The following is a 26,172-nucleotide window of genomic DNA, read 5'->3' as shown; positions in this document are numbered from 1 at the left end:
TGGAACATCTTCATTTAGTCGCACAGTTATATTTCGAAATATTTCTGATTTCCCGCCGCATCTCGGGAATAGATCAAAATCGGGTGTCTCTCGATAGCACCGTAGTCCCACGCAGGATTTGATGCATCGTCTATTCTGACCCACTCTTTTCTTTGATGCTTTGAGCCACCCATTGAAGTGCATACGTCTCTCACGGTGCAAACCTGCACACCTACCTTAGTTTTCAAATGTCACATCTTCTCCGTTTTCTGAATAAAAAGAAACCTCAGAGATGTTTTAGCTTTTGGTGTTTGGTTGGTGGTGGTGGGGGGGGTTGAGCTATACAGTAAGTTTAGTGGTTGGCGCCAACCCCAGTCACTGTGTAGGCCTCTGGAGCTGTGTTAGATACACATCAAAGCTGGGCATGGCGCTCAGTGCTGACGGACTGAACCAGCCAACGCACGTCGGAGGAGAAATGCTTTTGTATTTTTATATTTAAAAAAAAAAAAGAAAAGAAAAGTTTTTTTTCTGTCGTTCTCTTACTACCTGCTTTTCTGGGTTCGCTTTTGTTTGTCGAGATCCAAATATAGCATCGGGAGCGAGCAGCAGCATGCTGATTTGCAGTTTTAGGCAACCAGAAATTACATAGAGCATTCTGAATTTTTTAATATGCACCACCACAAAGTATATGGTTGGCTAGTGTCTTTGATAACTGTCTCCATGCCTGATCGCCCTCTGTCTCCAACACAAGGGAGACTGGTCTAATCTAAGCAGCAGACATTCTGTGCTTGCTCTTCTGTTTTGCGTTAAAGCCCTCTGCTAAAAGCTACCTACAAGAAAACGTCCACGCAGAATGTCAAATCTTTTATTTTATATGTAAACGAACAGTTTGGACTATAGTTCTGTATAGAAAAGGTTACAATCTGGTATGTGCTTTGATATAAAATTGCAGAATGTTAAATTGCGAGTATTGCTAATAATTTTGCGTTACAGGTCTGTATTGAATGCATGGAGATTTACAAAAATGGAATTGTTTTTACAAAGAATTAGATAGATATCCATTTAAGATATTTTCCTCCTATATAACCATATATCAACACCTGTTTGTGGACACCTGACTGAACATCCGAATCTATATTTAGTCCCCATTTGCTTTTTAAACGTCTTCGATATTTTGGGAAGATTTTTCGACAAGATTCGTGATAAAGCCAGGTACTGATGTAACTGAGGAGTCCTGAGTGCACTCAGTGTTCCAATTCATTCTAATAGTTTTCAGTAGGGTTGAGATCAAAGCTCTAATACAGGCGACTCAAGATCTTATTCTCCATCCAATGTAAACCATATCTGCATGAAGCTTGGATTATGCACACGGCATTGTTATGTTGGAACCGGTTTAGGACTTCTAGTTTCAAGTGCAAGGAATTCTCTTTGTATTGCTGCTCACCATTAACTTATTACCATTGTATATAAACCCGTTTTTCTGTTTATAGTAATAGCAATATATTATGTTCACCGTTCACATCCTCTGTAAATCTTTGTTTATAGTAAAAGGCATCTGTAAATCATGTTCATAGTACATATATATTCATCTGTATATTCATAGTACATATACATCTGTAAATTACTGTTTATAGTCCTATATTCCAAACTGCATTTCGTTGCCTTGTACTTGTACATGTGTAATGACAATAAAGTCTAATCTAATCTAATCTAATCTAATACTATAGCGTCAAGACACATTTGTGTGCTTGCAAATTTGTGGTAACAATTTGGAAAAGTCTGGTGTACGGATACTTTTGTCCTTATAATGTATATTCTATAAAAGTCTTTTTTTTACACAAAATAAATACAGATATTGACTAAAAATACTGTCTATATTCAGTAAAAAATTTAATAAACATACATATTAGTAAAAATGGCAAATTAAATCTTGGAATATTTTTTTGAACGATTTAATAAATTAAAGGTTTTTGGTACTTTTTTTTTAAGGTAAGTTCCACTTGTTGTCTAAGACGGGACGCATTGAAAAGAGCGTAGAAGCCCATCGAGGAGCCGTGCTGGCAAGTCGCTGGAACTACGACGGAACTGCTCTCATTACAGGTTCATTTCTTTCTTAATCCTACAGCACACAATGTTCAAACTTCAGCGAAATACACAAAATGTAAAGAAAACTTGAATGACATTTCAGTTCGTTCACCCTCCATGACCCAAACACGTTTTGCCGTAAGTGTGCGTAAATGTGACTGTGGGCTGATGAGGAGATGATTGATTGTGAGATAATGTGCTTCAACAGCCTTTGCTGTGTGTTCAAACAGAGACTTAAAAACCACACAAACTCTGTAGGTGTTCATGCTTTTAGGGTTGCTGTTTGCCTTTTTTTTCTTCCTTTTTTATCTTCGTTTCTTTTTTATTTTCATCAAAGAGCATTTGTGTGTATTACCTGCACGTGTTTAAGGTTGCATAGAGAGAATTATTACCTTATTGCTAAATCATATCAAATCACTGTGGGTTTTCATTAGTTGCACCTTTTGTACAAAGACATTAAAATATTGAAATAGTTAAAATCGCTATAAAATTCTGACTCTGTTCTTTCCAGCTGGTGAGGACGGACAAATCAAGATCTGGTCTAAAAGCGGGATGCTGAGGTCTACTTTGGCCCAACAAGGTAGGAACTATCAGGTATTGTAGTGTTGGTGCTGTTTAAAGCACAGTCTTATACATGGACCACTGACTATTAAAAAAAAAAAAAAAAAAGGAAAGAGAAATAAAATATTCTCCTCAAGTAAAAGTTACTTTTACTTCAATAAAATTTGTACTTAAGTACAAGTAAATTTACTGGTCTAAAAATCTAGTCAAAGTCAAAAATATCATTAAAATTGACAATTTTTCTAGTTACTTTTTTTAACGGGGGGGGGGGGGGGGTTTGGATTCTAGTGTAATTCAAAGAGTATAAGGGGATATACATCTTTTAATTTTCATTTAGTTTTAGTTTATTTGTGTAAAATGTTTTAATTTAAGGAACAACTTTACCAATGAAAGTAAATTAGGATAAAAACACTACAAGTCCATAACTTGTAAAGTCTATGTTTAGAGTCTAATGTGCAGTTTCTCAGCAAAAAAAAAAAAAGTAAATCTTTTGATATACAGTGGAACCACGATACTCGCAACATTGATAGTTCGCAACTTTTCATTTAAAACCGGATTAATACTAACTCACGAAAAATCTGATAGTTGGCGAGAACCTGCAAGTGGCTCGAAAGCCAGGAGTAACATTTCAAAACAGAGTTTGTACCAATAAATGACATAAAAATGTTTGAAAACCTATTTTACTATTGTATTCATCTAAAGTAGTAAATAAAACATTTATGACAAGTAATTCACAATTTTTGTTGAGTTTACATACAGTACATGTACAGTTTCCCTTAAAAAAGGAACCAGCAAAAGGAGAGAGTCAAAACCTCGCGATTTTTTTGTTACTCGCGAGGGCTCATAGAACGCAACTTTAGATTTCACGCCATTTCGCATTCAGCTGAGGTCTGCATCAATGCCGTCTGTCTCCAATTATTTTCTTGTGATTTAGAGCGTTTATGCTCTTCCCTTCCATCAATCAGTGCAGTTTCTGGGCGCGATTTTTTCCCCTTTTATTGTATTTTTATTAATTTAATAATTAATTTATTTTACCCAGAAACGGATATAATTTAAAATGTAGCTAAGTAAAATACATAAAAAAAAAAATACAAAACAAACTTAAGTAAAAGTAAAATTACAGATTTTAAAAACTACTTAAAAAGTAGAAGTACGAAAAAGAAAACCTACTCAATTACCGTAAATAAATGTAGTTTGTCACTTTCCACTTCTGCTGTTTGGTTACTAAATCAAGATTCAAGATTTCTTATATTTGTCTCAAACAAAGTTCTATAAAGAATACAATTTGCAGTGAAATGTAAACCTGATTGGCTGCTCAGAAGATTGTGCATAAGATAAAAGGGACTTTAAATATAAAATAAGAGAAAATATGAGGGATAAAAACAGAAAACGTGAAAATATATTACCTACCCGCAATTAATTCTCATTTCATGGAAGGAAACCATTAAACGTATCCTATTATATACAACTTTTTATCAATTATTTATAGAATGTAAATACCTTAAAATAAAAATAAAATAAAGCTTGTAAAGAAGTAGCAGACGTTTGTGGACACTTTTACTCTTCTTGGAAGATGTTCCACTAGATTTTGGACTGTTCTAGTAAAGTGTGTTAGTAACATCTGGTATTGACGTAGGGTGAGGAGGCCAGGGGTGCGGTCAGCGTTCCAATCCCAATAATGTTAAGCTCAGGGCTCTATAAAAGAAGATCTTCCACTCCAACCTATATAAACCATATCTTCATGGAGCTGGCTTTGTGCACAGTGGCATTGTCAGGCAGGTTTGGGTCTCAAGAAGAGAAATTTGAATGCTACTGCATTACAAGACATCCTATACAATTCCAACTTTGTGTAACAGTTGGGGGAAGAACCACATATGCCTGGAAACATCAGATGTTTTAATGCTTTGGTCCATATAATATAACTAGTATAGATTAAACAGATAGATTTCTGTTTATAGCTTTTACAATTGATTCTCATAAAATATTACAAACAAAACCCCACATGTGAAAGCAGTCCTGGTATCTACATCCCAAAAGAGAAAACTTCTAGCAAAGCAGTATTTGCTGGATGATTTCAAAAGCCTTTGGGTCAAATCTCTCGGGCATTTAACAAAGGTCTTGATGTTTCAGTAAGGAGTACTGTTCATAGTAAGAAACAATGCTAAATTTAACATCCTATTAATAGCCAAATGATGGAATAGAACTGCAATAAAAACATGTTGAACAGCAGACCCTTTTTGTGCTTCCCAGTAGTAGCAGTCTGCTTTACACAGAGAATTTATTGTGAGAGGATGAAGACTATGTCTACACAGAAGTCTTTCCTAGGAAGATAACGTCACAGGGGTATAAACTGGGACGTTCATTCATTCACTCCCTTGATATGCGGAATTTCAAGAGAAGCTTTACATGAAGCGCAAAACAATCCATATCGCTAGACTGGGAAGGGGCAACGAATGGGCAGGACAAATCGCGTTTCCGGTACGGATCGAGTCGTGAAAGTGCGATCCGCAACTTATGTTTGTGAGGGAAATCAGATTTTAAGAATCTCAGGATTGCGTTTGGTATACTGAAAATCCTGTACTGAAACGGTTCGGTACGAATACGTGTACCGCTACACCCCGATTTGTAGAATAAATTGTCCCTGAGTGTTCTGTATGACTATTACCAAGTTCTAAATTAAATTGGGATGCATTGATCCCGAAACTGGTATCAGCTTTGGGTCTGTCCATGGGGTAACTCATTAGATAGATGTATTCGATTCTGTAAGTCCTCTGTACACTGATCAGGCATAACATTATCAAGTGAAGTTGAGAACACTGATTATCTTTTCATCATGGCACCTGTTAGTGGGTGGGATATATTTATTAAAAATATTTTCCTCAAAGTTGACGTGTAAGAAGCAGGAAAAATGGGCGAGCGTAAAGATTTGAGAGAGTTTGGCCAAACTGTGATGTGACTGGGTCAGAGCATCTCCAAAACTGAAGCTTCTGTGAGATGTTCCCGGCCTGTTGTTCCCCTGGCTGTTCCCGGATGTTCCCCTGGCACAATGAAAAAAACCCACACACGAGATCCGTGCCTGTTTGAGCACCGTCAGGCATCTTTGCTTTAAAAGCAATGTGTAATGACCTAGTTATTAATTCGGAACATGCGCTTCGCTTATTAATTGTTTCAGCTGAGTGTTGTCTTTAATGCACCTCAGTGATGTCATTAGAAGCTTCTGGAACGGTCCCGCTTCGGCGTATCGACCCGGAGAGAAGGATGCACGTGAATAGTTAAGGCTTGGGATAATGTTGCTGTGAAATCCTTTGTACGGTCATGAGACTGCTCCGTATGAGTCTGGAGTTAGATATTACGGGCTTTATGTTTAGTCAGAGGGACACAGGGGGACAGAGAGGGACAGAGACCACACCGAGATGGCATTTTGTCAGTCAAGGTAGCCTTTTGAAAACATCCTCCAAAGTGGAAAAAATTTAAAACGGCAAAAAAAAACCCTGTCTCTCTGTCTTTCTGCGCCCTCTGTTTCATAATGTGTGTGTGTGTGTGTGTGTGTGTGTGTGTCTGTCTGTCTGTCTCTCTATCTCTTTCTTTTTTTTGTCTCTGTTTCTACATGTCTTTTAAGTCTCTGTGTTTATCTCTTTCAGGGTTTCGGGGGGTCTTAAAAATACTAAAAAGAAAGACTAAAATTAAAATCTTAGACCTTAAGAAGTCTTGACTACATTGTTCTTGGTCTTAATTCATTTTTCTGATGTCCATGTAACACTACCTTTAATGCTCATTGAAATGCTCCCACAGCACTTTAGAACGTTTTGTTTGTTTGTTCGTTTCCGTGGTTGTTTGTAGTTCTTCCTTTCGCTAATCCAAATATAATTCTTCGTCTTACAAATCTCTCTTGGATCGTACCACAGACGTAAAACGGATTTCATTTTAGCTACGGCGAAATGCGAGTTGAGCGATAACAACGTTAGCGTTCAGGGCTCGGTTAAGGTCAGTCGCTAACAACAATGTTTGCGCTCTCGTTTTTGATGTCGTGATGCAGGTCGTAAATTTCATTCTTAAACAGACATAAATTTGACTTGGTGAAACCTGCAGAAACCCTATGCTTGTGTAATATTGTGCGTTTGTGTCTCGTTCTTTCAGTCGGTGTCTAGGTATGTGTCCATGTTTGCATGTGTCTCTGTGTGTGTCTCTAATAAATCTGCACTCATCTGTCTCTCTCTTTATGTACACTCTGTTCTTTTTTTCCCTCTCTTGTCTGCTTTTTTCCTCCTCGCTCCCTGATTCGGTCTCTGTGGGAGGAGTCTCAGGTACAGCTGGGGGCCATTGTTGAGTTTAGCAGAGTGATTATGTAACCCTGACCCATCTGGGACTAGAGAGAGAGAGAGAGAGAGAGAGAGAGAGAGAGAGAGAGAGAGAGAGAGAAGGATGGTGAGGGGGTGTTGGGGGAGGTGTGCAAAGGAAGAACAGCGGGAACTCATCACCCTCCGCTCCTGTTGCCTTCTGTCAGCCCAAGACCATGTGACCTCTTGGCATTTGTGAGAAACCACAAGCACCTGGGGCAGGGTTAAATGTCAGTGTCTTTCTCTCTCTCTCTCTCTCTCTCTCTCTCTCTCTCTCTCTCTCTCTCTCTCTCTTTTTTTCTTTCATTCTCTCTCTCTTACACACGTGCATACGTCTTGTTCCAGCCAGGTTTGTCTTGCCTAGCTGCCTCTCTTCATGTGGTGTGCTCTGATGTGTGCAGTATTGCTTTGCTCTTTGCATTCCTCCAAGGTACAGCCGTGTGCAGCAGCTCGAAAACGTCACACGGTTTTCTGGTTTGGTAGAAAAGAAAAACGAACAAAATACAACAAAGTAGTAAAGCACGGTGCAGATGGAAGAGGTCTGTCCCGTCTTGGTTTTTAATCATAGCATGGAGACATGAATTTGATTGATTGATTTATTTTATAAATAAAACTAAAATTGACCCGTTTCATGATTTCGCTGGTAAATTCTGATAAAAGAACATGCACACATTGATATATTGTTTAGCCAAAAGTATTGGGTCGCCCGACTTTTCTAGCTATATGGGGGGTCTTCCCCAAACTTTTACTTGACCTTAGTCATACTTTATTAAGACCCTTGTGAATGAGCTGAATGAGTAGAAATCGAGTGGAACATCTTCTCAGATGAGTGGAGGTTATTATAAGAGCGAACGGGATGTTTTAAAAAGTATGTACAAATTTATGCTCAGGTGTCTACAAACTTTTGTTAAACATTGTACAGTTTTTTTTTCCTTTAACGCCCTTTAATCACAGCTATTGATAATTACAATTAAGGCCTATTCATGCTCTAACATATATGATTGCCATTGTATATAATTGTATTCGTTTACTTTTTAATGCTCTTTAGCTTTTAAAAACTTTCTTCTACAATGTGCATTTTGTATCCCTGAAGACGTAAGAATCGGCGTTACTGCGTCGTTACTGACCTTATTAATGGACTCGTCACCAACTCTGAAAACAAATACATAATTTTTGTCCTTCTGAACATTATATGTCTTTCTCTCTGCCTCATACAGGATGTCCCGTGTACTCCGTGGCTTGGGCTCCAGATTCCGACAGAATACTTTACACATTTGGCCGACAGCTCGTCATCAAACCCCTGCAGCCGAGCTCCAAATCTCTGCAGGTAATGCACATACAGCACAACAGGAACTGGAGCGTTATGCATTATGTAGACCGTATGAACAAAACTATTAGGACACCACACTTTTCCAGCCATCTTCCTATTCAGGTTCCTGCCCATACGGTTACCAGAAAGATTGAGGCACACAATTGTATGGGACGTCTTTAGATGTGGTAGTATTAAATTTTTCCTTCACTTGAACTATTAGACCCAAACCTGTTCCAACATGACAATGTGCCTGTACACAAAACCAGCTCTTTAAATAATTGGTTTATATGGGTTGGAGTGGAAGATCTGAAATGTGCCTGCTATAGAGCTCTGACTCCAACACAAAGAACACCTTTGGAATAAATGCGAAATCTGACTGCAGTCCAGGTCTCCTCACCTCACCTACATCAGTACCTGACTTTCCTAATTGCTCTCATGGCTGAACTAGCATAAATCTCCACAAACACATTTAAAAAGCTAGTGGAACACCTTCCCAGAAGAGTGGAAGTTATGAGAACTCGATAAAGAATGGGATGTTCAAAAAGCACACACCAGTCTAACGGTCAGGTGTTCAAAAACATTTGTCCATATAGTTTGTATGTATCTTATAAAGGATTTTCTTTAAACATTCTCCTTCTTCTCTCCAGGCATCAGCATAAATGTCTAAAGCTTTGCTCAGACCAGCTTGATTGTCTTATAGAGTCATGATCTGTAAATAAGGATTTATTTATTTATTTATTTATTTATTTATTTATTTATTTATTTATTTATTTATTTAAAAATGTCTGTGATTACAGAATGTGAAAATATCCAGACAATGCAGTCCATCATACGTCCAAGTTCAGGTTGCCTTTGTTTTTTTTTTCCTTTTGGCAAAAAACATGCAGAAGCGGAAAAACCTCATCAAATCGATTATAGAAAGTAAAAAAAAAAAAACAACATAAAACAGCTGTATTAGGGTTTGAGCATAAACCCCAAAAAACTAAATCTGTCAACACAGTGGAAACACACACACACACACACACACACACACACACACACACACACACACACACACTGTATGGAGCTGTGAAATCTATTCACTAAAGCAGAAACCATTTCTAACTTTTCAATAGGATTTTTCTTTTCTTTTTGTATTTTATTTTGCTCAATTTCTTTGAAAGCTTAGTTTTTTTATTAATGTATTATTTCACTAGCATAATTGCGCATGCTCATTTAAATAATTTTAGATATATTTTTAAAGAATATTTATATATATATATATATATATATATATATATATTAGGGCTGTAACTAACGATTTTTTTTTGATAAATCGATGAATCGGATGATTATTATTTTTATCCAATTAATCAGATTTAAAAAAATATTTTTTGTGTTGCTTATTATAACTATATAAAAGCCTAATTCTAGGTATTTATGTGTAAAAGTGTACTTTTAAAAATGCAAAGGCCACGTATTGCGTTTAACTATCTTTAATTTAGACTTTTTAAAGTGTATAGTAGCTGCTTGCTGAGGGGTGCATGGGGGAATTTCTCCTTTTAACAAATTCACTCATGCTGGGTTGTTTCTTTCTGTAAAAAAACTTTGTGTAATTTGTGTAAATCATCATTTGTATTGTTTTTTAACGATAATTGCAGATGGCAAGTTGACAACCATGCATAAAAAAATCTATATGAAATATAATACAACATTGTTTTAACTGCTTTTGTTGAAAAAGAAAAATACACACATTTTATTTATTTGTAAAGATATAAGCATTTGGAATGTATTGCAAATTTAATTTTGCATAATATTTACATGATATTTGCATAAATTAAATATACAAACACTGAAAAGCATTTGAACGTAGTAAAGCCGCAGTAAATCATGTTTAAAACAAACAAATTAATCAGATCCTGAGTTTGTGTGTGTGTGTGTGTGTGTGTGTGTGTGTGTGTGTGTGTGTGTGTGTGTGTGTGTGTGTTTGTGTGTTAGCTGTATGGTCCAAGTATGATGAAAAAGTGCTTTGATTTTTCCCTCATTTTATAGCGTAGCTGTTCTTAAACCCAACTTAATTAGTGTTTTGTGTGTGTGTATGTGTGTGTGTGTGTGTGTGTGTGTGTGTGCTCCGTTGTCAGCAGTTTAAAGCATTGGTGGTGCAATGCCCCTGTGTTTATTGTTGTACCGGGCGCTGAACTGCAGCAGGGATCTTGAGTAAACAGGCTGAGGGGTTTAGACAGATCTCTCGGTCCAGCTTTTCCCGAGCAACAGCTGTCAGTTTGTAAAAGCATTACTCTGTGACCCCAAGTGGGCCCCTGTGACCCTTGCTCTTTGCCTTACCTCAGTCTGGGGAAAGCCATTAAAAGCACTGAGGCAGAATAGATACACACCACCGTAATGCACACATCAACTCATGAACACGAAACCTAAATAGTTCAGAACGTTAACCAAGAATCATTCAGTCTCGTGCTGCTTCTTTTGAACTTTGGAGTAAAACTTTGAAGAGTTTAAAGTACTGGACGAGGTGGAAAAGTCAACGAATGTAAAATGCAAAAAAAAAACCGTTCATATCCATCATATCTATTTAATTCAATTCATTTTTATTTGTATAGCGCTTTTAACAATGAACATTGTCTCAAAGCAGCTTTACACAGATAATGTGGTGTATCTAATGAGTATCTCATTCATATCCAGTTCCTGTCCTCCAAATAATGAATCATCTGACCAGTGAATTTGCTCATTTTAGCTGAACACTTCGTGCAACTCAGTGTTTCAGAATGCAAGTCAGTCGTGCCAAAGACTCAGTTTAACCAACTTGCGATCTTCATTAATAATGATATTAGCCTGATGGGTATTTGAGTGTACAAGTGAGTGAGCTGAACATTTTAAAAGACAAAATTTACCTTTAGCTCAAGTTTAAAGAGACTTTATTAATATGCAAATCATTCAGGGTTTTTTTTTTTCTTTCAGATGTACAAATGTATTGCAATGAATATAAAGCAAACCCAGTAGTGTTGCTGGTTGGTACGATTAATGCATATGTAATTGTGTACATGTATTTATGCCAAATCAATTGTATGGCTGTTGACCCCCCCGGGAAGCAGTCTAACCCGACCTGAGTGCATTATTTAATACGAGTCTTTATCAGAAGCGAAAATGGGGGTCCTGCAGCATGAAAGTGGGTGTCGAGTCCCGGTCCTCGTGGCCAACTGCGAAACAAATCCACTGCACTGTTTTCAATTACCCTGGAGTTGAAGCAATTATCGTAACACAGAACAGACAAGGGCCGGTGTGTCAGCTGTTTCAGGACACGTCCTCCCAACTGCTACTTTCTCCGTTCAACATTTTGGCCTGCACTTGTTTATGAATCTCTCTGTGTGCATAGCCTCCCATTTCTCTCATGAAAATCATATACAGTAACCCGGATACATTTAAGACAAAACATATACATTTACGGCATTTAGCAGACGCCCTAATCCAGAGCGACGTGCACAAGGGCTTTGAAGTCTTTATCAATGAATTCTTTAACACTGGTTGCAAACTTAGTATAACATCAGCCTTAAACTCCACTGGGAGCAATTTGAGCAGAGTAGTTTTTAAAATGCTTTGAGATTTTCATTGGGAGTGACGACGATGGACAGGATTAGAAATGAGTTTATTAGAGGGACAGCCCATGTAGGACATTTTAGGGACAAAGTGAGAGAGGCCTGATTGAGATGGTTTGGACATGTGCAGAGGAGGGACATGGGGTATATTGGTAGGAGAATGTTGAGGATGGAGTCACCAGGAATGAGGAAAAGAAGAAGGCCAAGGAGGGGGTTTATGGTTGTGGTGAGGGAAGACATGCTGGTAGTTAATTCGAAGGAGGCAGATGTAGAGGACAGGGGGGAATGGAGAAGGATGATCCCCTAATGGAAAAAGTTATTTTTATTTATTTTTATAATTTATAAAAAAAAAAACATAAAACAAACAGGGAAAATAAATGCTAGTTTATGTGTTTCAGGAAGTGGTAGGTTTTTACCTATTGTTTGAGGATAGCCAGTGACCTTTGGTGCCTCCTATACCTCCTATTTATACAACTGGGCATTTGAGGGTTAAGGGCCCTGCTCAAGAGCCCAGCAGTCATAAATTGGCAGTGTTGGAGTTTGAACTCGATCTTTCCTAACAGAAATCTAACATCTTTTCCATCAAGCTACCAATTTTCACCTGCTGAAAGACACTTGTCCTTAAGACTTCATTGTCATATAGAGTGGATACAGAATACAGAGTGGTTCAGTATGTGCTCTGTGTGCTTGCCTGAACTGTATCTAATCCGACAATGCTTAGTTGTGCAGATTGCTGAATAGAAATTCAATTCGTATCAGAGAACAATTTAACAGTGCCGTCGTTCACACACGACTCGTGACTCAACAATGGGTTGCTGGGATATTTAAGCTTATCAGCCATTTTGCAGTGAAGTCATGCTTCCCGATGGTGTCCCGATGCCAAACGATCGCAGAAATGCAGCGTGTTCTTTTCTCGGTTCACGCATTTCAGGATCGCGCCGAATCGTTAGGGGTTCACGATACACATCATGTGCGATAATATCGCAATTGTAAATATGCAAAATCATAGTTTACTATACTCAAACACCAGCCACCTCATAATCTACAGAAGAACTCGGGTTCGGGTTTGAAACGTCAGATGTTAGTCAAAAGGCACCCATCTGCAAACTGTGGTGAAAATCGGTGATTTTTGTTGTTCTTGCTTTAATGCTTCGGTTTGAAATAAATACCCTGTCATTCGATATATTGTTTTAACAAATCAGTATCCTATTGATATTGTAAAAGTGTTCTCGTACAATAAAGGAAATGTACACGCAATTTTCTTTTTTTTTTTTTTTTTTTTTTTTTAATTATCGTTTTTAAATAAAGTCTGGTTATCGGTGAAATTCCCAAAAATTCCAAAGAAAATCCCGAAAATATCGCGACAAAGTTTTTTTCCCCGATATGTCTCAGTAATAGCTCATACAAACAATCTGTGTTTCCCCCTGCAGTGGAAGGCTCATGACGGCATTATTCTAAAGGTGGACTGGAATTCTGTAAATGATCTGATTTTGTCTGGAGGTGAAGACTGCAAATGTAAGGTGAGACAAAAAGAGCGTAAAGAGAGCATGAAGTTCTCGTCTCAGAAGTAACGTTCCACGAAGAACCATTCAATCCTTCTAATTATAGCGATGTGCGAAAATACATGATAGATTCATGTTTATTATGATCTTTTTTTTCTACTTTGATACAAATTATAATGAAGAGTCATCGTAATTCTCACAGGGTTCATATTATTAAGGCGATGTTTTCTATAAGGACATGTTTATTTACATTTCGGAAGGAGTCTCCACTACGAGCGCTTTTGCGGTTTATTGGTAACATGACAAGCTGCATTTGTTTATTAAATGTAAAAAAGAAATGTACTGAATTGATATGGTGTAAAAGGAATAAAGTGCTTTTTGGAAAATACTTAGTTTCCTTGTAGTAACAGAAAGTGCATTTGACGTGAGCTCGCGTCACACCAGCCTTGTTTATTTCCTCGAAACAACACATCCGTTGTAGTATATTCCTTTCTACATGTGCTAAACTTACCCTTTCCCTGTTTTTTTTTTTTGCTCTAAACAGGTGTGGGACAGCTATGGGAGGCCTCTGTACTCAACTGCTCCCCACAACTACCCTGTCACCTCGGTGGCTTGGGCTCCTGATGGCGAGGTGTTCGCTATGGGCTCCTTCAACACCCTACGACTGTGCGACAAGACCGGGGTAAGAACATCGAACCCTCAGTCGGATCCACAAGCATTCTAATAGAAAAAATATATAAATATGATCTTTAATATAATCATTTTATCGGCATAATTGGCAGCTGTTTGTTTTTTATTTAAAACTGGATTCGATCAAATGTGATTTTTTATAAAAGAAATCAGATTTAGATTTAAAAAATAGATTTTTTTAAAGTATATTTCTCGAGTCTCAAAAGCAGTCGATTTATTTTCTGAAGCAGCAGCTTTGACTGTAGCGTCAAATGTAATCTAAATTAATTATTAATACACAAAAAAACCCCTCAATTACAGGGGTTTGTATGAGCAATACATTTAGATTCCATGGGTTCATGCATTAACGTGTATATTATATTACTATTATAAATATTATATTATATTGTTATTACATATATATATATATATATATATATATATACACACACATACACAAATCTCCAATTCAAAAATAGTTATGACACTCTGATTGTATGGATATTGGATGCCTAAGATCGAAATTTTTATTTCTATTTGGTAACCATGGACACCATGTCCTCCAGACTAAAGAGGAGAGGGACCATCTGGCTTGTTATCAATGCTTAGTTTAAAAAGCCGCATCTCTGATGCTATGGGGATTGCGTTAGTGCCTGTGAAATGGGCAGCTTTCACATTTGTAAAGGCTCTATCAATGCTAAATGGTATACACAGGTTTTAGAGCAGCAAATGCTTCCATCTACAAAATGCCTTGCATATTTAAGCAAGACAATGCTAACTGCATACTGCATCTAGTACAATAACATGACTTTGAAGTAGAAGATTTCAGTCTAAACCCTAGAATCATCTAAACACCTAGAATCCTGTATCAAACAAATAGAAGACAACATTTTTACAGAAATGGTTTTTAATATGGAAAGGATATTATGACCTTTTTTACAAGGATCCTATCTGTCTTATTTTTCAGCTGATTTTTTCCCCAGCTTGCAAAGACAAGCAGAAGCAGACAAAGCAGGCAGACTTACTGGAAAAAAAAAAATAGAGTAAAATAAATTCACAATAGATCGGACGAGTTCATGTGGACATTGTTTAGTTTCTGTAGTCACTAATTCCGATCGTAAGTGAGCTAGTTCTAAACAGCCGGGCGGAAAAAAAAATGTAGTGGAACCGCACGGGCCGTGTCTCGGGAGGATCGGACCAGATGCAGTCTTTATTCTCTCCAACCATTAATCAGCACTAAAAATTCTTGGCTCCTTCATCAGCGTTGATATGTCATTGCTCCGTCAGTCCGTTTATTACTCTCCAATACGAGGATCTGCGATCGCCAGATTCTGGGAGGAATCCGTAGTCCCAGTGCACAAGGGTTAGCAAGGGAAGCCGCTGCATTGGATTTGAATCTTTGAGTTTTGGTGTGTGTTTGCCCCCCTTAAATACTTTTTTGTTGTGTACAGGAGTAGTGTTTGATGTTTTTTCCTTCCATAAGACAAAACAACGGTTGTAGAGAATGAGCAGAGATTCCGAGAAACCGACTTTTTCAAACCCTCAATGCTCATAATCTTCTCTACCACAGTCTTTCACTCTCAATCTACCTCCTTCAATCTCTCACCGCTGAGCTAGTCTTCTCAGTTTCTCTCTAACACCTACGGTATACATGTACAGCATGCCTGTGAAGGAGAGTCCTGTCGAGCAAACCAGCCCCTGCAGGATACCTTTTAATCATTATATTCAGGAAATCGGATAAAATACAACATTCTTGAGCAAATACGTTCGACTATGACTTCTAAAAATTCAGTATATTTGATTATACTGTATATAGTGGTGATCAGCAATATCCTATAGTATGACCTTAGTTTATGATGAGATTCGTATTTACTTTATGAACATATCATTACACATTTAGTCCCATTTGCTCTAATAATAACCTCCACTCTTCTGGGGAGATGTTCCACCTGATATTGGAGTGTATGAATTTGTGTTCAATTTCCCACAAGAGTTTTAGTGAAGTCAGGTACTGATGTAGGTGAGGTGAGGAGGTCTGGGGTGCGGTCAGCATTCCAATTCATTGTAGTGCTGTTCAATTGGGTTGGAGCTCTATAGCTGGAGATCTTCCATTTCAGCCCATATAAAGCATATCTTCATGGAGCTGTCTGTGCGCAGGGGTATTGCCAGACTGGAACAGGTTTGAGTCTCCTAGTTCAAGTGAAAGGAGAATTGAATTCTACATGTTTCGAAACTAGGTATTTTATTTATCTACGTTTACACGCTATCACCTTCCAAATTGTGCCATTGCACAGCAATTCAGTGCTCCCAGAGGTTCTGCCACTTCTAAAATGTGTCCAGGAAATCTTTTTCAAAGCGTGTTTAAGCACCTTCTACTGGATCTCCGCATAGGTGTCAAGACTTAACGACAACTTTTGAGCTGGAACTTTATTGTCGGGAAGAAGGCGAAGTCTGCAAATCTGGCGAGTTCGGTGGGTGCTTAAGTGAGATCATTTGAATTGTTTTCCAGCGATCAGTGTGTTTTCTGGAAATTATTGGTTTATTTTTTCTTAAATGCCTTAGTTATTTTGTGGAAAAGGTGTTCTGGTAGCATGGTATAGACAGGACTAAAACTCCTTCAACTGTTGAGCAGTGAAGATGACATTATTTCAGAATTGTTCAATTATAAATTGTTCTCTAATTTTGATCACCAGTATACATATATATATATATATATATATATATATATATATATATATATATATATATATATATATATATATATATATATATATATATATATATATAAAATAAAACAGTGGAAGGTTGTTCATTTCTAAATGTATGTATTGTTGTGGAGTGTCAGCAAGAAATAAGTTTTTTTTAGTTGTATTATAGAAACTTCAAACAGTTATTTCTTTGCTACCCTCCTTTTTTGTTTAATTCATAGTGAAAAAACACTTTTCTTTCAATTTCTTTTCAAACTTCACAGCACAAGTGTCGTGTTCAGACGTGTCAACCTGCTGCCTCTGACCTAGCAGAATATGAGTGTTCGTAAGTGTGTGTGTGTTTTGTTTTACGATCGTGGCGGTGAAACGGTTAACAACCCGTGAGGAGCCTCAACGCTCCTTCCATGACTAATGGGCAGGAGTTTCATTCCCTATCTACTACAATGAAACCTTGCACTTGGCAGAGTGCTGGCTCAGCAGGAAAGCCGGGCTCGTTTAACCCTTCACCTTCAGCAGGACTCCACTTAGCCGTCAAGGCCAGTTTGGCCCTTCTGGCCGCTCCAGCCCCCCTCCAGCCTCCCTTCAACCTTCTTTAGGCCCCTTTGCTACTGCCTTCTATCTGGTGAGCACTGGTGTATCTGTAAACATATGGATTACTAGACATACATTTAGGTGCTCATATACATTCTCCTAACATGGTGACACTGCACAGATAAGCTGGTAGACATGTGATACCGTGTGTGTGTGTGTGTGTGTGTGTGTGTGTGTGTGTGTGTGTGTGTGTGTGTGTGTGTGTGTGCGCTTACAGCTTACACACTTGGCCTGACATTGCCCCGTTCCTAACCCCCTCAAGGGCAGGAACTGGCAACCGTAACCACAAACAAGGGGCCCTGGTGATTAACTTAAAGTCAAGTTCAAGTTGAACTCACGAGTGTTCAATGAATTCGAAAAATTTATCTACATTGTTACTCAACTGTGTGTGTGTGTGTGTGTGTGTGTGTGTGTGTAAATGACTGCGTGAATACTACAAAAAAGCTGTCTGCATGAAGCGTGTCCTGAAGTCTTTTGTGCCAATTTGAGCGTGCGAGCATATTTGTGTGTGTGAGTGTGCGTGAGTGTGTGTGAGTGAGTGAAAGAGTGGGGGGCGCACACATGTGCCCTCTAGACAACAGTCTATTTACGAGTGGCTGCAGCTGGTGTCTAGCGTCTGGGCTCTGTCACAATTTTTGTCACCCCTACAAACAAGTGTGACTCATACATACTGCAAGCTTTTCTCTTTCTCTCTCTTTCTCTCTCACTCACTCTCTGACACACACATACTCGGTGTAAACGAGTCCCCTTTCATCGATCAGTGAAGCCGAGTACATTTTTGCCTCAGACACCATTGTCATTAAATTCTTGATTCTGATTGGTCAGAAGGTCTTGATTCGTTTCTAGTAACATGCATTCTGATTTCTCTGCATGTTCTATATACACTATACGGGTAAAGGTTTACAGACACCGCTCTATAAGATGCGTATTTGCTTCCTGAACATCACATTCCACACTTTGCTGTTAGAATAACCGTCACTCTTCTAGGAAGATGTTTCTCTAGATTCTGGAGTGTGCTTGTGGAGATTCGTGTTCATTCAGCCACCATCGTGTTAGTAAACTCAGGTACTGATGTAGGTGAGGTGAGGAGGTATGGGGTACCTTCAGTGTTCACAGTGTAGGGTTGGAGATCTACAGCAGGCAACTCAAGATTTTCCACACCAACCCATTCACTCATCTCCTGGGTCTCTTCAAGGGAAAATGTTATTACCACATCTAAAAACGCAATTGTGTCTCCATTTTTGTGTGGTAACATATATTGGGAAGAAACATATATGACTAAAATATAAGACAAATATACATATTAAGTTCGATATTAAGTATAAAATCAATGAATTTCTTTATTTTTGGAAATATACTGTAAGAAATGTGTTACAATGATACAGTTATACAAGTTATTGTACATCTAGTAACAATTACCAAGGTTTCCACAGAGTCTTAAAAAATAATGTAAAAAATGCTCAAATTTAAAAATCTAAATTAAAGGTCTTAAATCATTTTAAACAGGTCTTAATATTTCCGATGTCCATGTAACGCTCTATCTGATGCTCATACTTAGTAGGTTTTATTTGTCAGTTTACGTGGTGTTGTGGATCTTTCTTTCGCTTGTCCAAATACAATTCGCTGTATTACGACTACAAATCAGACCAACATGCAACAGCCAATCAGCTTTCTGTTATCGGCGTGAACCATTTGAGATCATCATACAGTAGAACCAACACCAGCTTCTCCTTGCCAGAGCCTTTAAACATTTAAAGAGGTCCAATGTCCAAACTCCACATAAAGTAAAATCCAATTGGCGCTGGTACGTCTTTAGATGGTTCAGGATGTTTGCAGGCATCTACTTCTTTGAAGGTCCATAATCTTCATGAGGTGGGTCACAACTGGAGCTGGCGCAACCTCAGGATGCCTCGGGATGGGTAGAGAGAGAGAGAGAAGCAGTGGAGAGGAATTAGCATAGCTGCTGTTCATAATATTAACAAGCACGAGTTGATAATGTGCATGTGATCAGATTGAATTGCTAAACTGCGCTTAAACTGGGAGAGTGTGTCTGAGCCCTGAACAGTGTCAGGAAGACTATTCCAAAGTTTAGGAGCTAAATGTGAAAATGCTCCACCACCTTTAGTAGACTTTGCTATTCTAGGAACTACTAGAAGTCCAGTGAACCTCATTAGGGGCAAAATGTTTCTCCAACTGTTTCAATGTCTACATTTCTAACACTTACTTTTTCCAGACGTTTGGGTTTGTTTGCCCCATCCCAACTTTTTTGAGACGTATTACAACCACCAAATTCAAAATTACCTTATTTTTTTTAAACTTTATTTACGTTCAGTTTCCTCAGCTGAAACATTTGAAATGTTTTCTATGTCCTTTCGTGAATAAAATATGGGTTTATGAGATTTTTTTTGGAATTGGAGTTCAGCATATGCTACTTAATGGCCGTGTTGCGCATATGTGTGTGTGTTTGTATATGCATACGTTTCTGTGTGTGTGGGGGTGTGTGTGTGGGTGTGTGTGTGTGTGGGTGTGTGTGTGAGTACACGAACAGTTTTGCTTTCAGTTTGATTCTGCTCCTGCCGTGCGGTGCGCTACAAAACCAGACTGAGCCCGAGCTCAAAAAAACGTCTCGCTTCCCTCTTCCAACGATAACAAAGTCGAAGTTCAGCGTCTCGAACACTGACCCCGGCCCTCGGCCACATCGTTTACCGTGTGTCAGGGGCTAAATAGGAACGGTGTGACGGATGATTCCACCTCCTCTCTTTCTACGTGGCTTGAAATGTAGCCTGCTGTCCAATAATTCGCCAGAACAAATGTTAGCACGAGGTTCTGTTTACCTCAAAAAAGGAGGTCGTTTTTTTTTTTACTTTCAAGTTCACGACTTGGTTCTAGTTCCAGTACTGATTACTGTAATAGTGAACCTTTAGGACGCTCTGACCTGTCTTCCACTACACCCCTCAAATCTCTTACACCTTTTCTCTGCAATGTCTAAGAGAGGACTCACCATGACCGCACACCAAATGTATCGCTTGCTCTTGCCAAGAAAAAAAACTTGACTTTGTGTCCTATCCGTCAGTTATTTGCTGCTAGAAACAAAACGCTCGGAATAGGGCCACGGAACAGTGATTTAACGTCTCGAGCTGTGATTTTTGGTGTGAGAAGTGCAGCCCGGTGTGCCCCTCCCCCTCTTTTTTCATTTTTGTAGGTTAGAGATAGCTGCGTGTCTAGGGGGGAGAAAAAAAAACCCAGCAAGATTAACTTGTGGCTGATAAACCCTGTCGCTGCGGGGTCGAAATTTGTCCCCCGAATCGTGCCGTTGGTGCTTGTTTGCAGGGTGGCGAAGATTTAAAGTGGAAGCTTCCAGAAGGTTGAAGCTGAGGGCCGTGCCAGGGCGTGCAGGGCGTCTGGAAATGCGGACCGACATCTCGCACCGTTTGAACTGAGAGTCCCGGCAATGGAGCGTGAAAGAAGGGTTTTTGTGGGTGGGGGATGGTTGGATGGAGAGAGAGAAAGAGAGCGTGTGATGGAGAGATAGACGAGTGTAGATTTATGAGTCTTTTTCTCTGGGACTTATCTGTTTTCATCACAAGAGAGCTCAGCCCCAGCCATGCAGATGGAGAGAGCGTCACTATTAAATCGACATGAGAAAGAGGAGGGGGATGTGTGTGTGTGTGTGAGAGAGAGGGAGAGAGCACAACTGTGTGGAAAAACAGCAGATGTGGAGGGGTTGGACAGCAGAGACGGAGAGAAGGAACGAGAGAGAGAGCAGCGAAACAAAGAGAGTCCTGAGTCAGCAGCAGTTTTCTCCCTAGGCAACTGGGTTGGGCTTCTCCGTCTCTCTCTTTCTCGCGCTCTCTCTTTCTTTCTCTCTCTCTCTCTCTCTCTCTCTCTCTCTCTCTCTCTCTCTCTCTCTCTCTCTCTCACTTGTTCTTTTTCTCTCTGTCTCTCAAGCACACTCTCACTCCCTCGCTCCTTCTCTCCCTCAAGCATTAGGCAGCAAAAGAGGTAGAATAGTGAAAAAGGCCAAAGGACAAAGAACCCGAGGAAAGTTTTTTTCTTTCTTTCTTTCTTTTTTTTTATTTGACAGAACCATATTTATCAGCCTACACTTTGCGTAAAAAGTCTCTTCGACACGTTTAGCTCTGCAGCCAGTCCTGTTTGTGTGCACTTTATGCCATGTTGTATACCCTTTACTACAGTTTATTTTTGTGTCCTCGAACGTCGAATGTATTTTTAAAATCGGCCCGATTTCTGGCTTTCAGCAGCCACAGCCGGGTAAAACAGCCGCTCAGATGTGAACGCGAGTTCGCTCAGATTGTCCAGTTCAACAGTTTTTGCATCCTGAAATGTCCATTGAGACGATTATTGCTGATTCGATATTTTCAAACTCTCGAGCTCTGGATTTTTGTCGCTTCCTTTTAATACAGCGAAACAGCAAAAGTGAAGGGAACGCACAGAGCAGCGCTGGCAAGCCGACAAACTGGAGCGAACCGTTATAGTTGGCAAAGCAGCTGTTATGGGTGGACTGGTCCTATAAAATGTTTAAATGTGGCAGCTCTCTCTCTTTCTCTCTCTCTCACTTTTTCATTCCCCCTTTTCTGTAAGGGTAAAGCGGGGGAGGGAGCAAGAGAAGGAGAGAGATAAATGACAGCCTCAGACACTGGTTTGCCAGCCCCTCTGGCAGAGTCATTACTCCCTGGGCTATTAAATCAGTACCTTCACAGACAAGGCAAACATGTCCGAGAGAGCGCGAAGGAGAACAGGAGGGAGGTTAAAGAAGAAAATTTCAAAGAAAAAAAATAAATAAAGGAAGGGTCAAGGTGAGAGAAAGCGAGGCTGTAGATATCATCAGAACTTGGGCTTTTATATATATATATATATTCACATACAGTGTTTAGCAAAACAGGGCACCGTAATGTATTTTAAAAAAATGGTTTAAAGCAAAGCGGATCTAAAAAAAGAACCCAAAATTATACTATATGGACAAAAGTATAGACACTTGACTTTTTTTGTGCCATTTCTGATTCCTTAACAAACTGATACCACAATCTTGGAGGCACACAGTTGTATAGGATGTCTTTGGATGCAGAAGCATGAAATTTTCCCTTCACTTCAACTAGGAGACCCAAACCTGATCCAGCATGATGATGCCCCTGTGCACAAAGCCAGCTCCATGTAGATATGGTTTATATCGGTTGGAGTGGAAGATCTCCTGCTAAAGAGCTCTGACCTCGAACTTATTAAATACCTTTGGGATGAATTACAACGTTGACTGCACTCTAGACCTCCTCCCCTTACCTACATCAGTACTCAAGTTTACAACAGCTTTGTTGCTGAATAAGCACAAATCTCTATAAGCACACTCCAAAACTGAGGAACATCTTCCCACAGGAATGGAGGTTATATTAGGTGTGAATGGCGACCGAACGGTATATAAAAAGCACAAATCTAATAGTCAGGTGTCCGCATACTTTTGTCCATAGTTAAATTGCTAGTAATTAATAGTTAAATTGCATGATCATTGCTATGGAAATGATCCTAAATCACAATCTAAGAACCAAAGCAAAAAATTTCACTTAGTAATAAAATCGATTTTATACGTTTTCATGCCGCGACGCTGAACCAGAAGCGTTCTCTTCGGGATGGAAGTGTAAATGTGCAAAAGAAAGCAAATCTTTGCAGCTTTCCCTGTTTTTCCCCCCATTCAGCTGCAAATTTGTCTATGTTTAATTGCTCGGATCGCTTGTGGGGAAGTGCTGTTGAAAAGCGGCCAGTTATCAACTTGGCAGCGACAGCCAAGTATTATATTTGTGATTGTTCAGCCTGATAAAGCAGTCTGCGAATTCAAACTCGAGCGATTTCTCTAACCTGTTATGGAAATTGGCGCCTTTTCCGTAGCCACGGAGCGAAACGTGCGACAGAGGATCTGCGGCCACTGCTCCAGTGCAGTCAGAATTTTTCAGCCCATCAGTAACATCAGGCTTTAGAAATTGGGCCGCATCCATGGCCTCCTGAACTTCTCTATTCCTCACCTCCCTGTATCAACTCCTGTATGTGAAAAGCTACATTATTATTATTATTTTTAGCAAGGGACAGAAACGTGAAAAGGGCAGAAAGCCGACGTGTCGAAGCTCAACTTTTCCCTCTGGCTCAGCCCACTATTTCTTCACATCGCACGAACAGCAACAGCTCGGATGGTTGACGCTGTTTAATTTATTAGCTGCTTTTCCCAACGGCTGTAATTTGCTTGTCGTGTTTTGAAAAGTTTTTGCCTTCAAATACTTGAGTATCCAAAGTACTTTGATTTATTACAGCTATGATTATCCTTTGTGTCACAAGACTCTTTGCTTAATCAACTCAGTTTCTGTGAAAAGACTCCAGTGATACTCTCAGTACACCGATCTATTAATAAAATGATATTAATGAATGAAACAGTGATTAATTTCTATTAAAATTATCATGAGACCAAAACCTTTTTTTCAAGTTTTATAATAAAATCACGCAAATAAGGCCACTGGTGTTGTGGTGAGTTCGAGTCTGGAGTTTCAATCAAAGCAAGGTCAAAACAGAGAGCACGATCGAACCTGATTGGTGGATTGACAGTTACATTTTTATCCACTCATAAATAAGACTGATTTTGCAAAGTACGATATTTGACTTTGAAATGTAGTGAAGTTAAAATCTCCCCATATGGAAACACTTCAGTAAAGGTTATATACGCAAAAAAGCTACTTAAGTACAGTAACGAATTACATTTATCTCCTTATTGTCTACCACTGCCTATAGGGCATTTAAGTACAGGCTGATGTACAGCGTGGTCGCAGGGAAATGGACATTTTGAAACTAGGAGTTGGCAACCACTGGGATGTTGTTTGAAACCAGTGCGACCATGTTTCGAACCCTTTGCCATTAATATTAAGTAGTGGAGTTTTGTGCAACGAGCGTTTGATGTAAGTAACATGAGAAAATATCGAGGCTGTTCGAGCTATCATCATGAGGATCTACAACATGCTGACACAATGATGACGTCCTAACTGGTAATGACGCCGAAATTCCTTTTGCCCAGCACTCACACTATCACCATTCCTATAAAACCATTCTTTTACATCAAACACTCGTTGTGCACCACTCCACTTCTCCATTATAATTCCCAAACCCAGTTCCAAAATTTTCCCCTTTAATTGATGTGGTTAATGAGTACTCAATATATTATCAAGGTATATCAATACACTTTGAATTATATTTGTCTAAAGTGCTTCAAAGTCTCAGAATTGCTCTACTGGTCACATTACGCAATTATATCCCAACATGATCAAGTAGCTTGAAAGGTCCAGATGCCCAAATTCAGCTCTCTATATCAATTTTATTACTTTCTAAATAAAAGTAAAAGAAAGCTCAGACAGAGCGTCTCTTCTGCAAAGAGAACTGGATCTATAGCGCAAACTAATAATTTTATGCTTTATTTTTTTTTTATATAGAGCAGGTTTCTTTTGCTGTTTTTTTAACAACCCTGAGTGTATGTCTTGGCAAATGTTTTAAATAGAACAGCTTTTTTTTTATTGTCCTTATCTTTTCCCTCGTCTTCCCACGCAAATATATTGGAGGATCGACTGGATTCAGAGTTCTGCTGTGCATTAGAGTTTTGTTGTGTTTTTCTTACAAGACTCACAAAGGAGAATATTAAGCAAATAATTTAGAAAATTGCACAATGAGGAAACCACAGCAAATGTTTTTTTTTTCTTTTTCTTCAGGATTTTTCACTAGGCTGCTAGTTTGGAAAAATCTCCAAATGTTGTACAAAGTTGAGCTAATACACCGAGTGTCAGTTAAAACCGCCCAAACTAGCCTTCCCCTCCCCCACTCAGTCCTGACCTTTGCTCTTTGACCGACCCGGGGTTTCATTTTTCACCCCTTTGGCAGCCCTCCAGGGCCTCCCTTAATTTAGCCTTCACCCTTGACAGAGAGGAGAGAGCGAGAGGCCAGGCTACGCTCGTATTGTTTTTGGAGCGAGAGGAACCTGTTTAGTATTACACATGCGTAATAAAGGTCTTCTAGTTTATACTTAATGGTGTAGTTACGTTCTATAAACCTGTACCGATAAGAGAGAATGCAGGCGCTCTTCTGTTTTACGTCCACGTTTTTCTCGGTGCGATTTTTTGCCATCGGGTTCAGTCCTATCAGTTGTCCAGTGCTAGCACACTTCACCGGTGCTGTCGCTGGGATCCGAAAGAGCAACAAGTTTACCGTGAGGTTTGGAGCAAGAGCGAGTGTTGAGCAAGGTTATGAATCGCGAGGCCAGAAATCCCGAAGCTAAGCCCTGATCCTGCGCTGCGCCGAGCCGTGCTGCGCTGAGCCGAGCCGTGCTGCGTGCAGTGGTGCTAATTGAATTCTGCTGGCCAGCACACAGCTGGGCACTGCTGATGAGTCCCAGGGGAGCGGCCATGTGTGGATAGTTACAGTGTTGAGACTGAAGCCGAGCGTACAGCCATATGAGGATCATTACTCTCTCTCTCTCTCTCTCTCTCTCTCTCTCTCTCTCTCTCTCTCTCTCTCTCTCAATCTCCCTCGTCTTTCTTTGTCTTTCCTCTTCCTGCCAGCTCATGTATTCGATTAGAGATATTTGCAAATCACACATCAGTATTGAATTAAAAATTAAAAAAAAGCTGATATTTTATATATATGTATATATAATAATGTATTATATTGTAATATATGTAGCATTGCGATAGTAACGCAGAGACTTAAATGGTGGCTGACCATATAGATGTGTTACAGTATGTAAATAAATGAATAAAAATCAGGGGTGAAAGCTGAGAAAAGCAGTATTATTGATAATTATCGCTA

The 26,172-nt window shown here is 39.1% G+C and overlaps 2 protein-coding genes across 4 annotated transcripts in view; one reads left to right on the top strand and one right to left on the bottom strand.

The window, feature by feature from the left end:
- nmd3 (NMD3 ribosome export adaptor) overlaps positions 1-26,172 on the bottom strand; it is a 286,762-nt gene that overhangs the window by 153,212 nt on the left and 107,378 nt on the right. The gene's annotated exons all lie outside the window — the stretch shown is intronic.
- The window catches only part of ift80 (intraflagellar transport 80 homolog (Chlamydomonas)), a 69,137-nt gene that overhangs the window by 5,874 nt on the left and 37,091 nt on the right, over positions 1-26,172 (top strand). For all 3 annotated transcript variants that reach the window (XM_083525693.1, XM_083525692.1, XM_083525694.1), the window contains exons 4-8: positions 1,969-2,079; positions 2,576-2,644; positions 8,180-8,289; positions 13,292-13,381; positions 13,908-14,045. In XM_083525693.1, coding sequence (XP_083381819.1) covers positions 1,969-2,079; positions 2,576-2,644; positions 8,180-8,289; positions 13,292-13,381; positions 13,908-14,045 — 518 coding nt within the window. The remainder of the gene's footprint in view (positions 1-1,968; positions 2,080-2,575; positions 2,645-8,179; positions 8,290-13,291; positions 13,382-13,907; positions 14,046-26,172) is intronic.

Source organism: Silurus aristotelis (genome assembly GCF_946808225.1).
Source record: "Silurus aristotelis genome assembly, chromosome: 22".
Classification (NCBI taxonomy): domain Eukaryota; kingdom Metazoa; phylum Chordata; class Actinopteri; order Siluriformes; family Siluridae; genus Silurus; species Silurus aristotelis.
The sequence above is the reverse complement of the archived record's forward strand: the minus strand, read 5'-3'. Positions and strand labels throughout refer to the sequence as shown.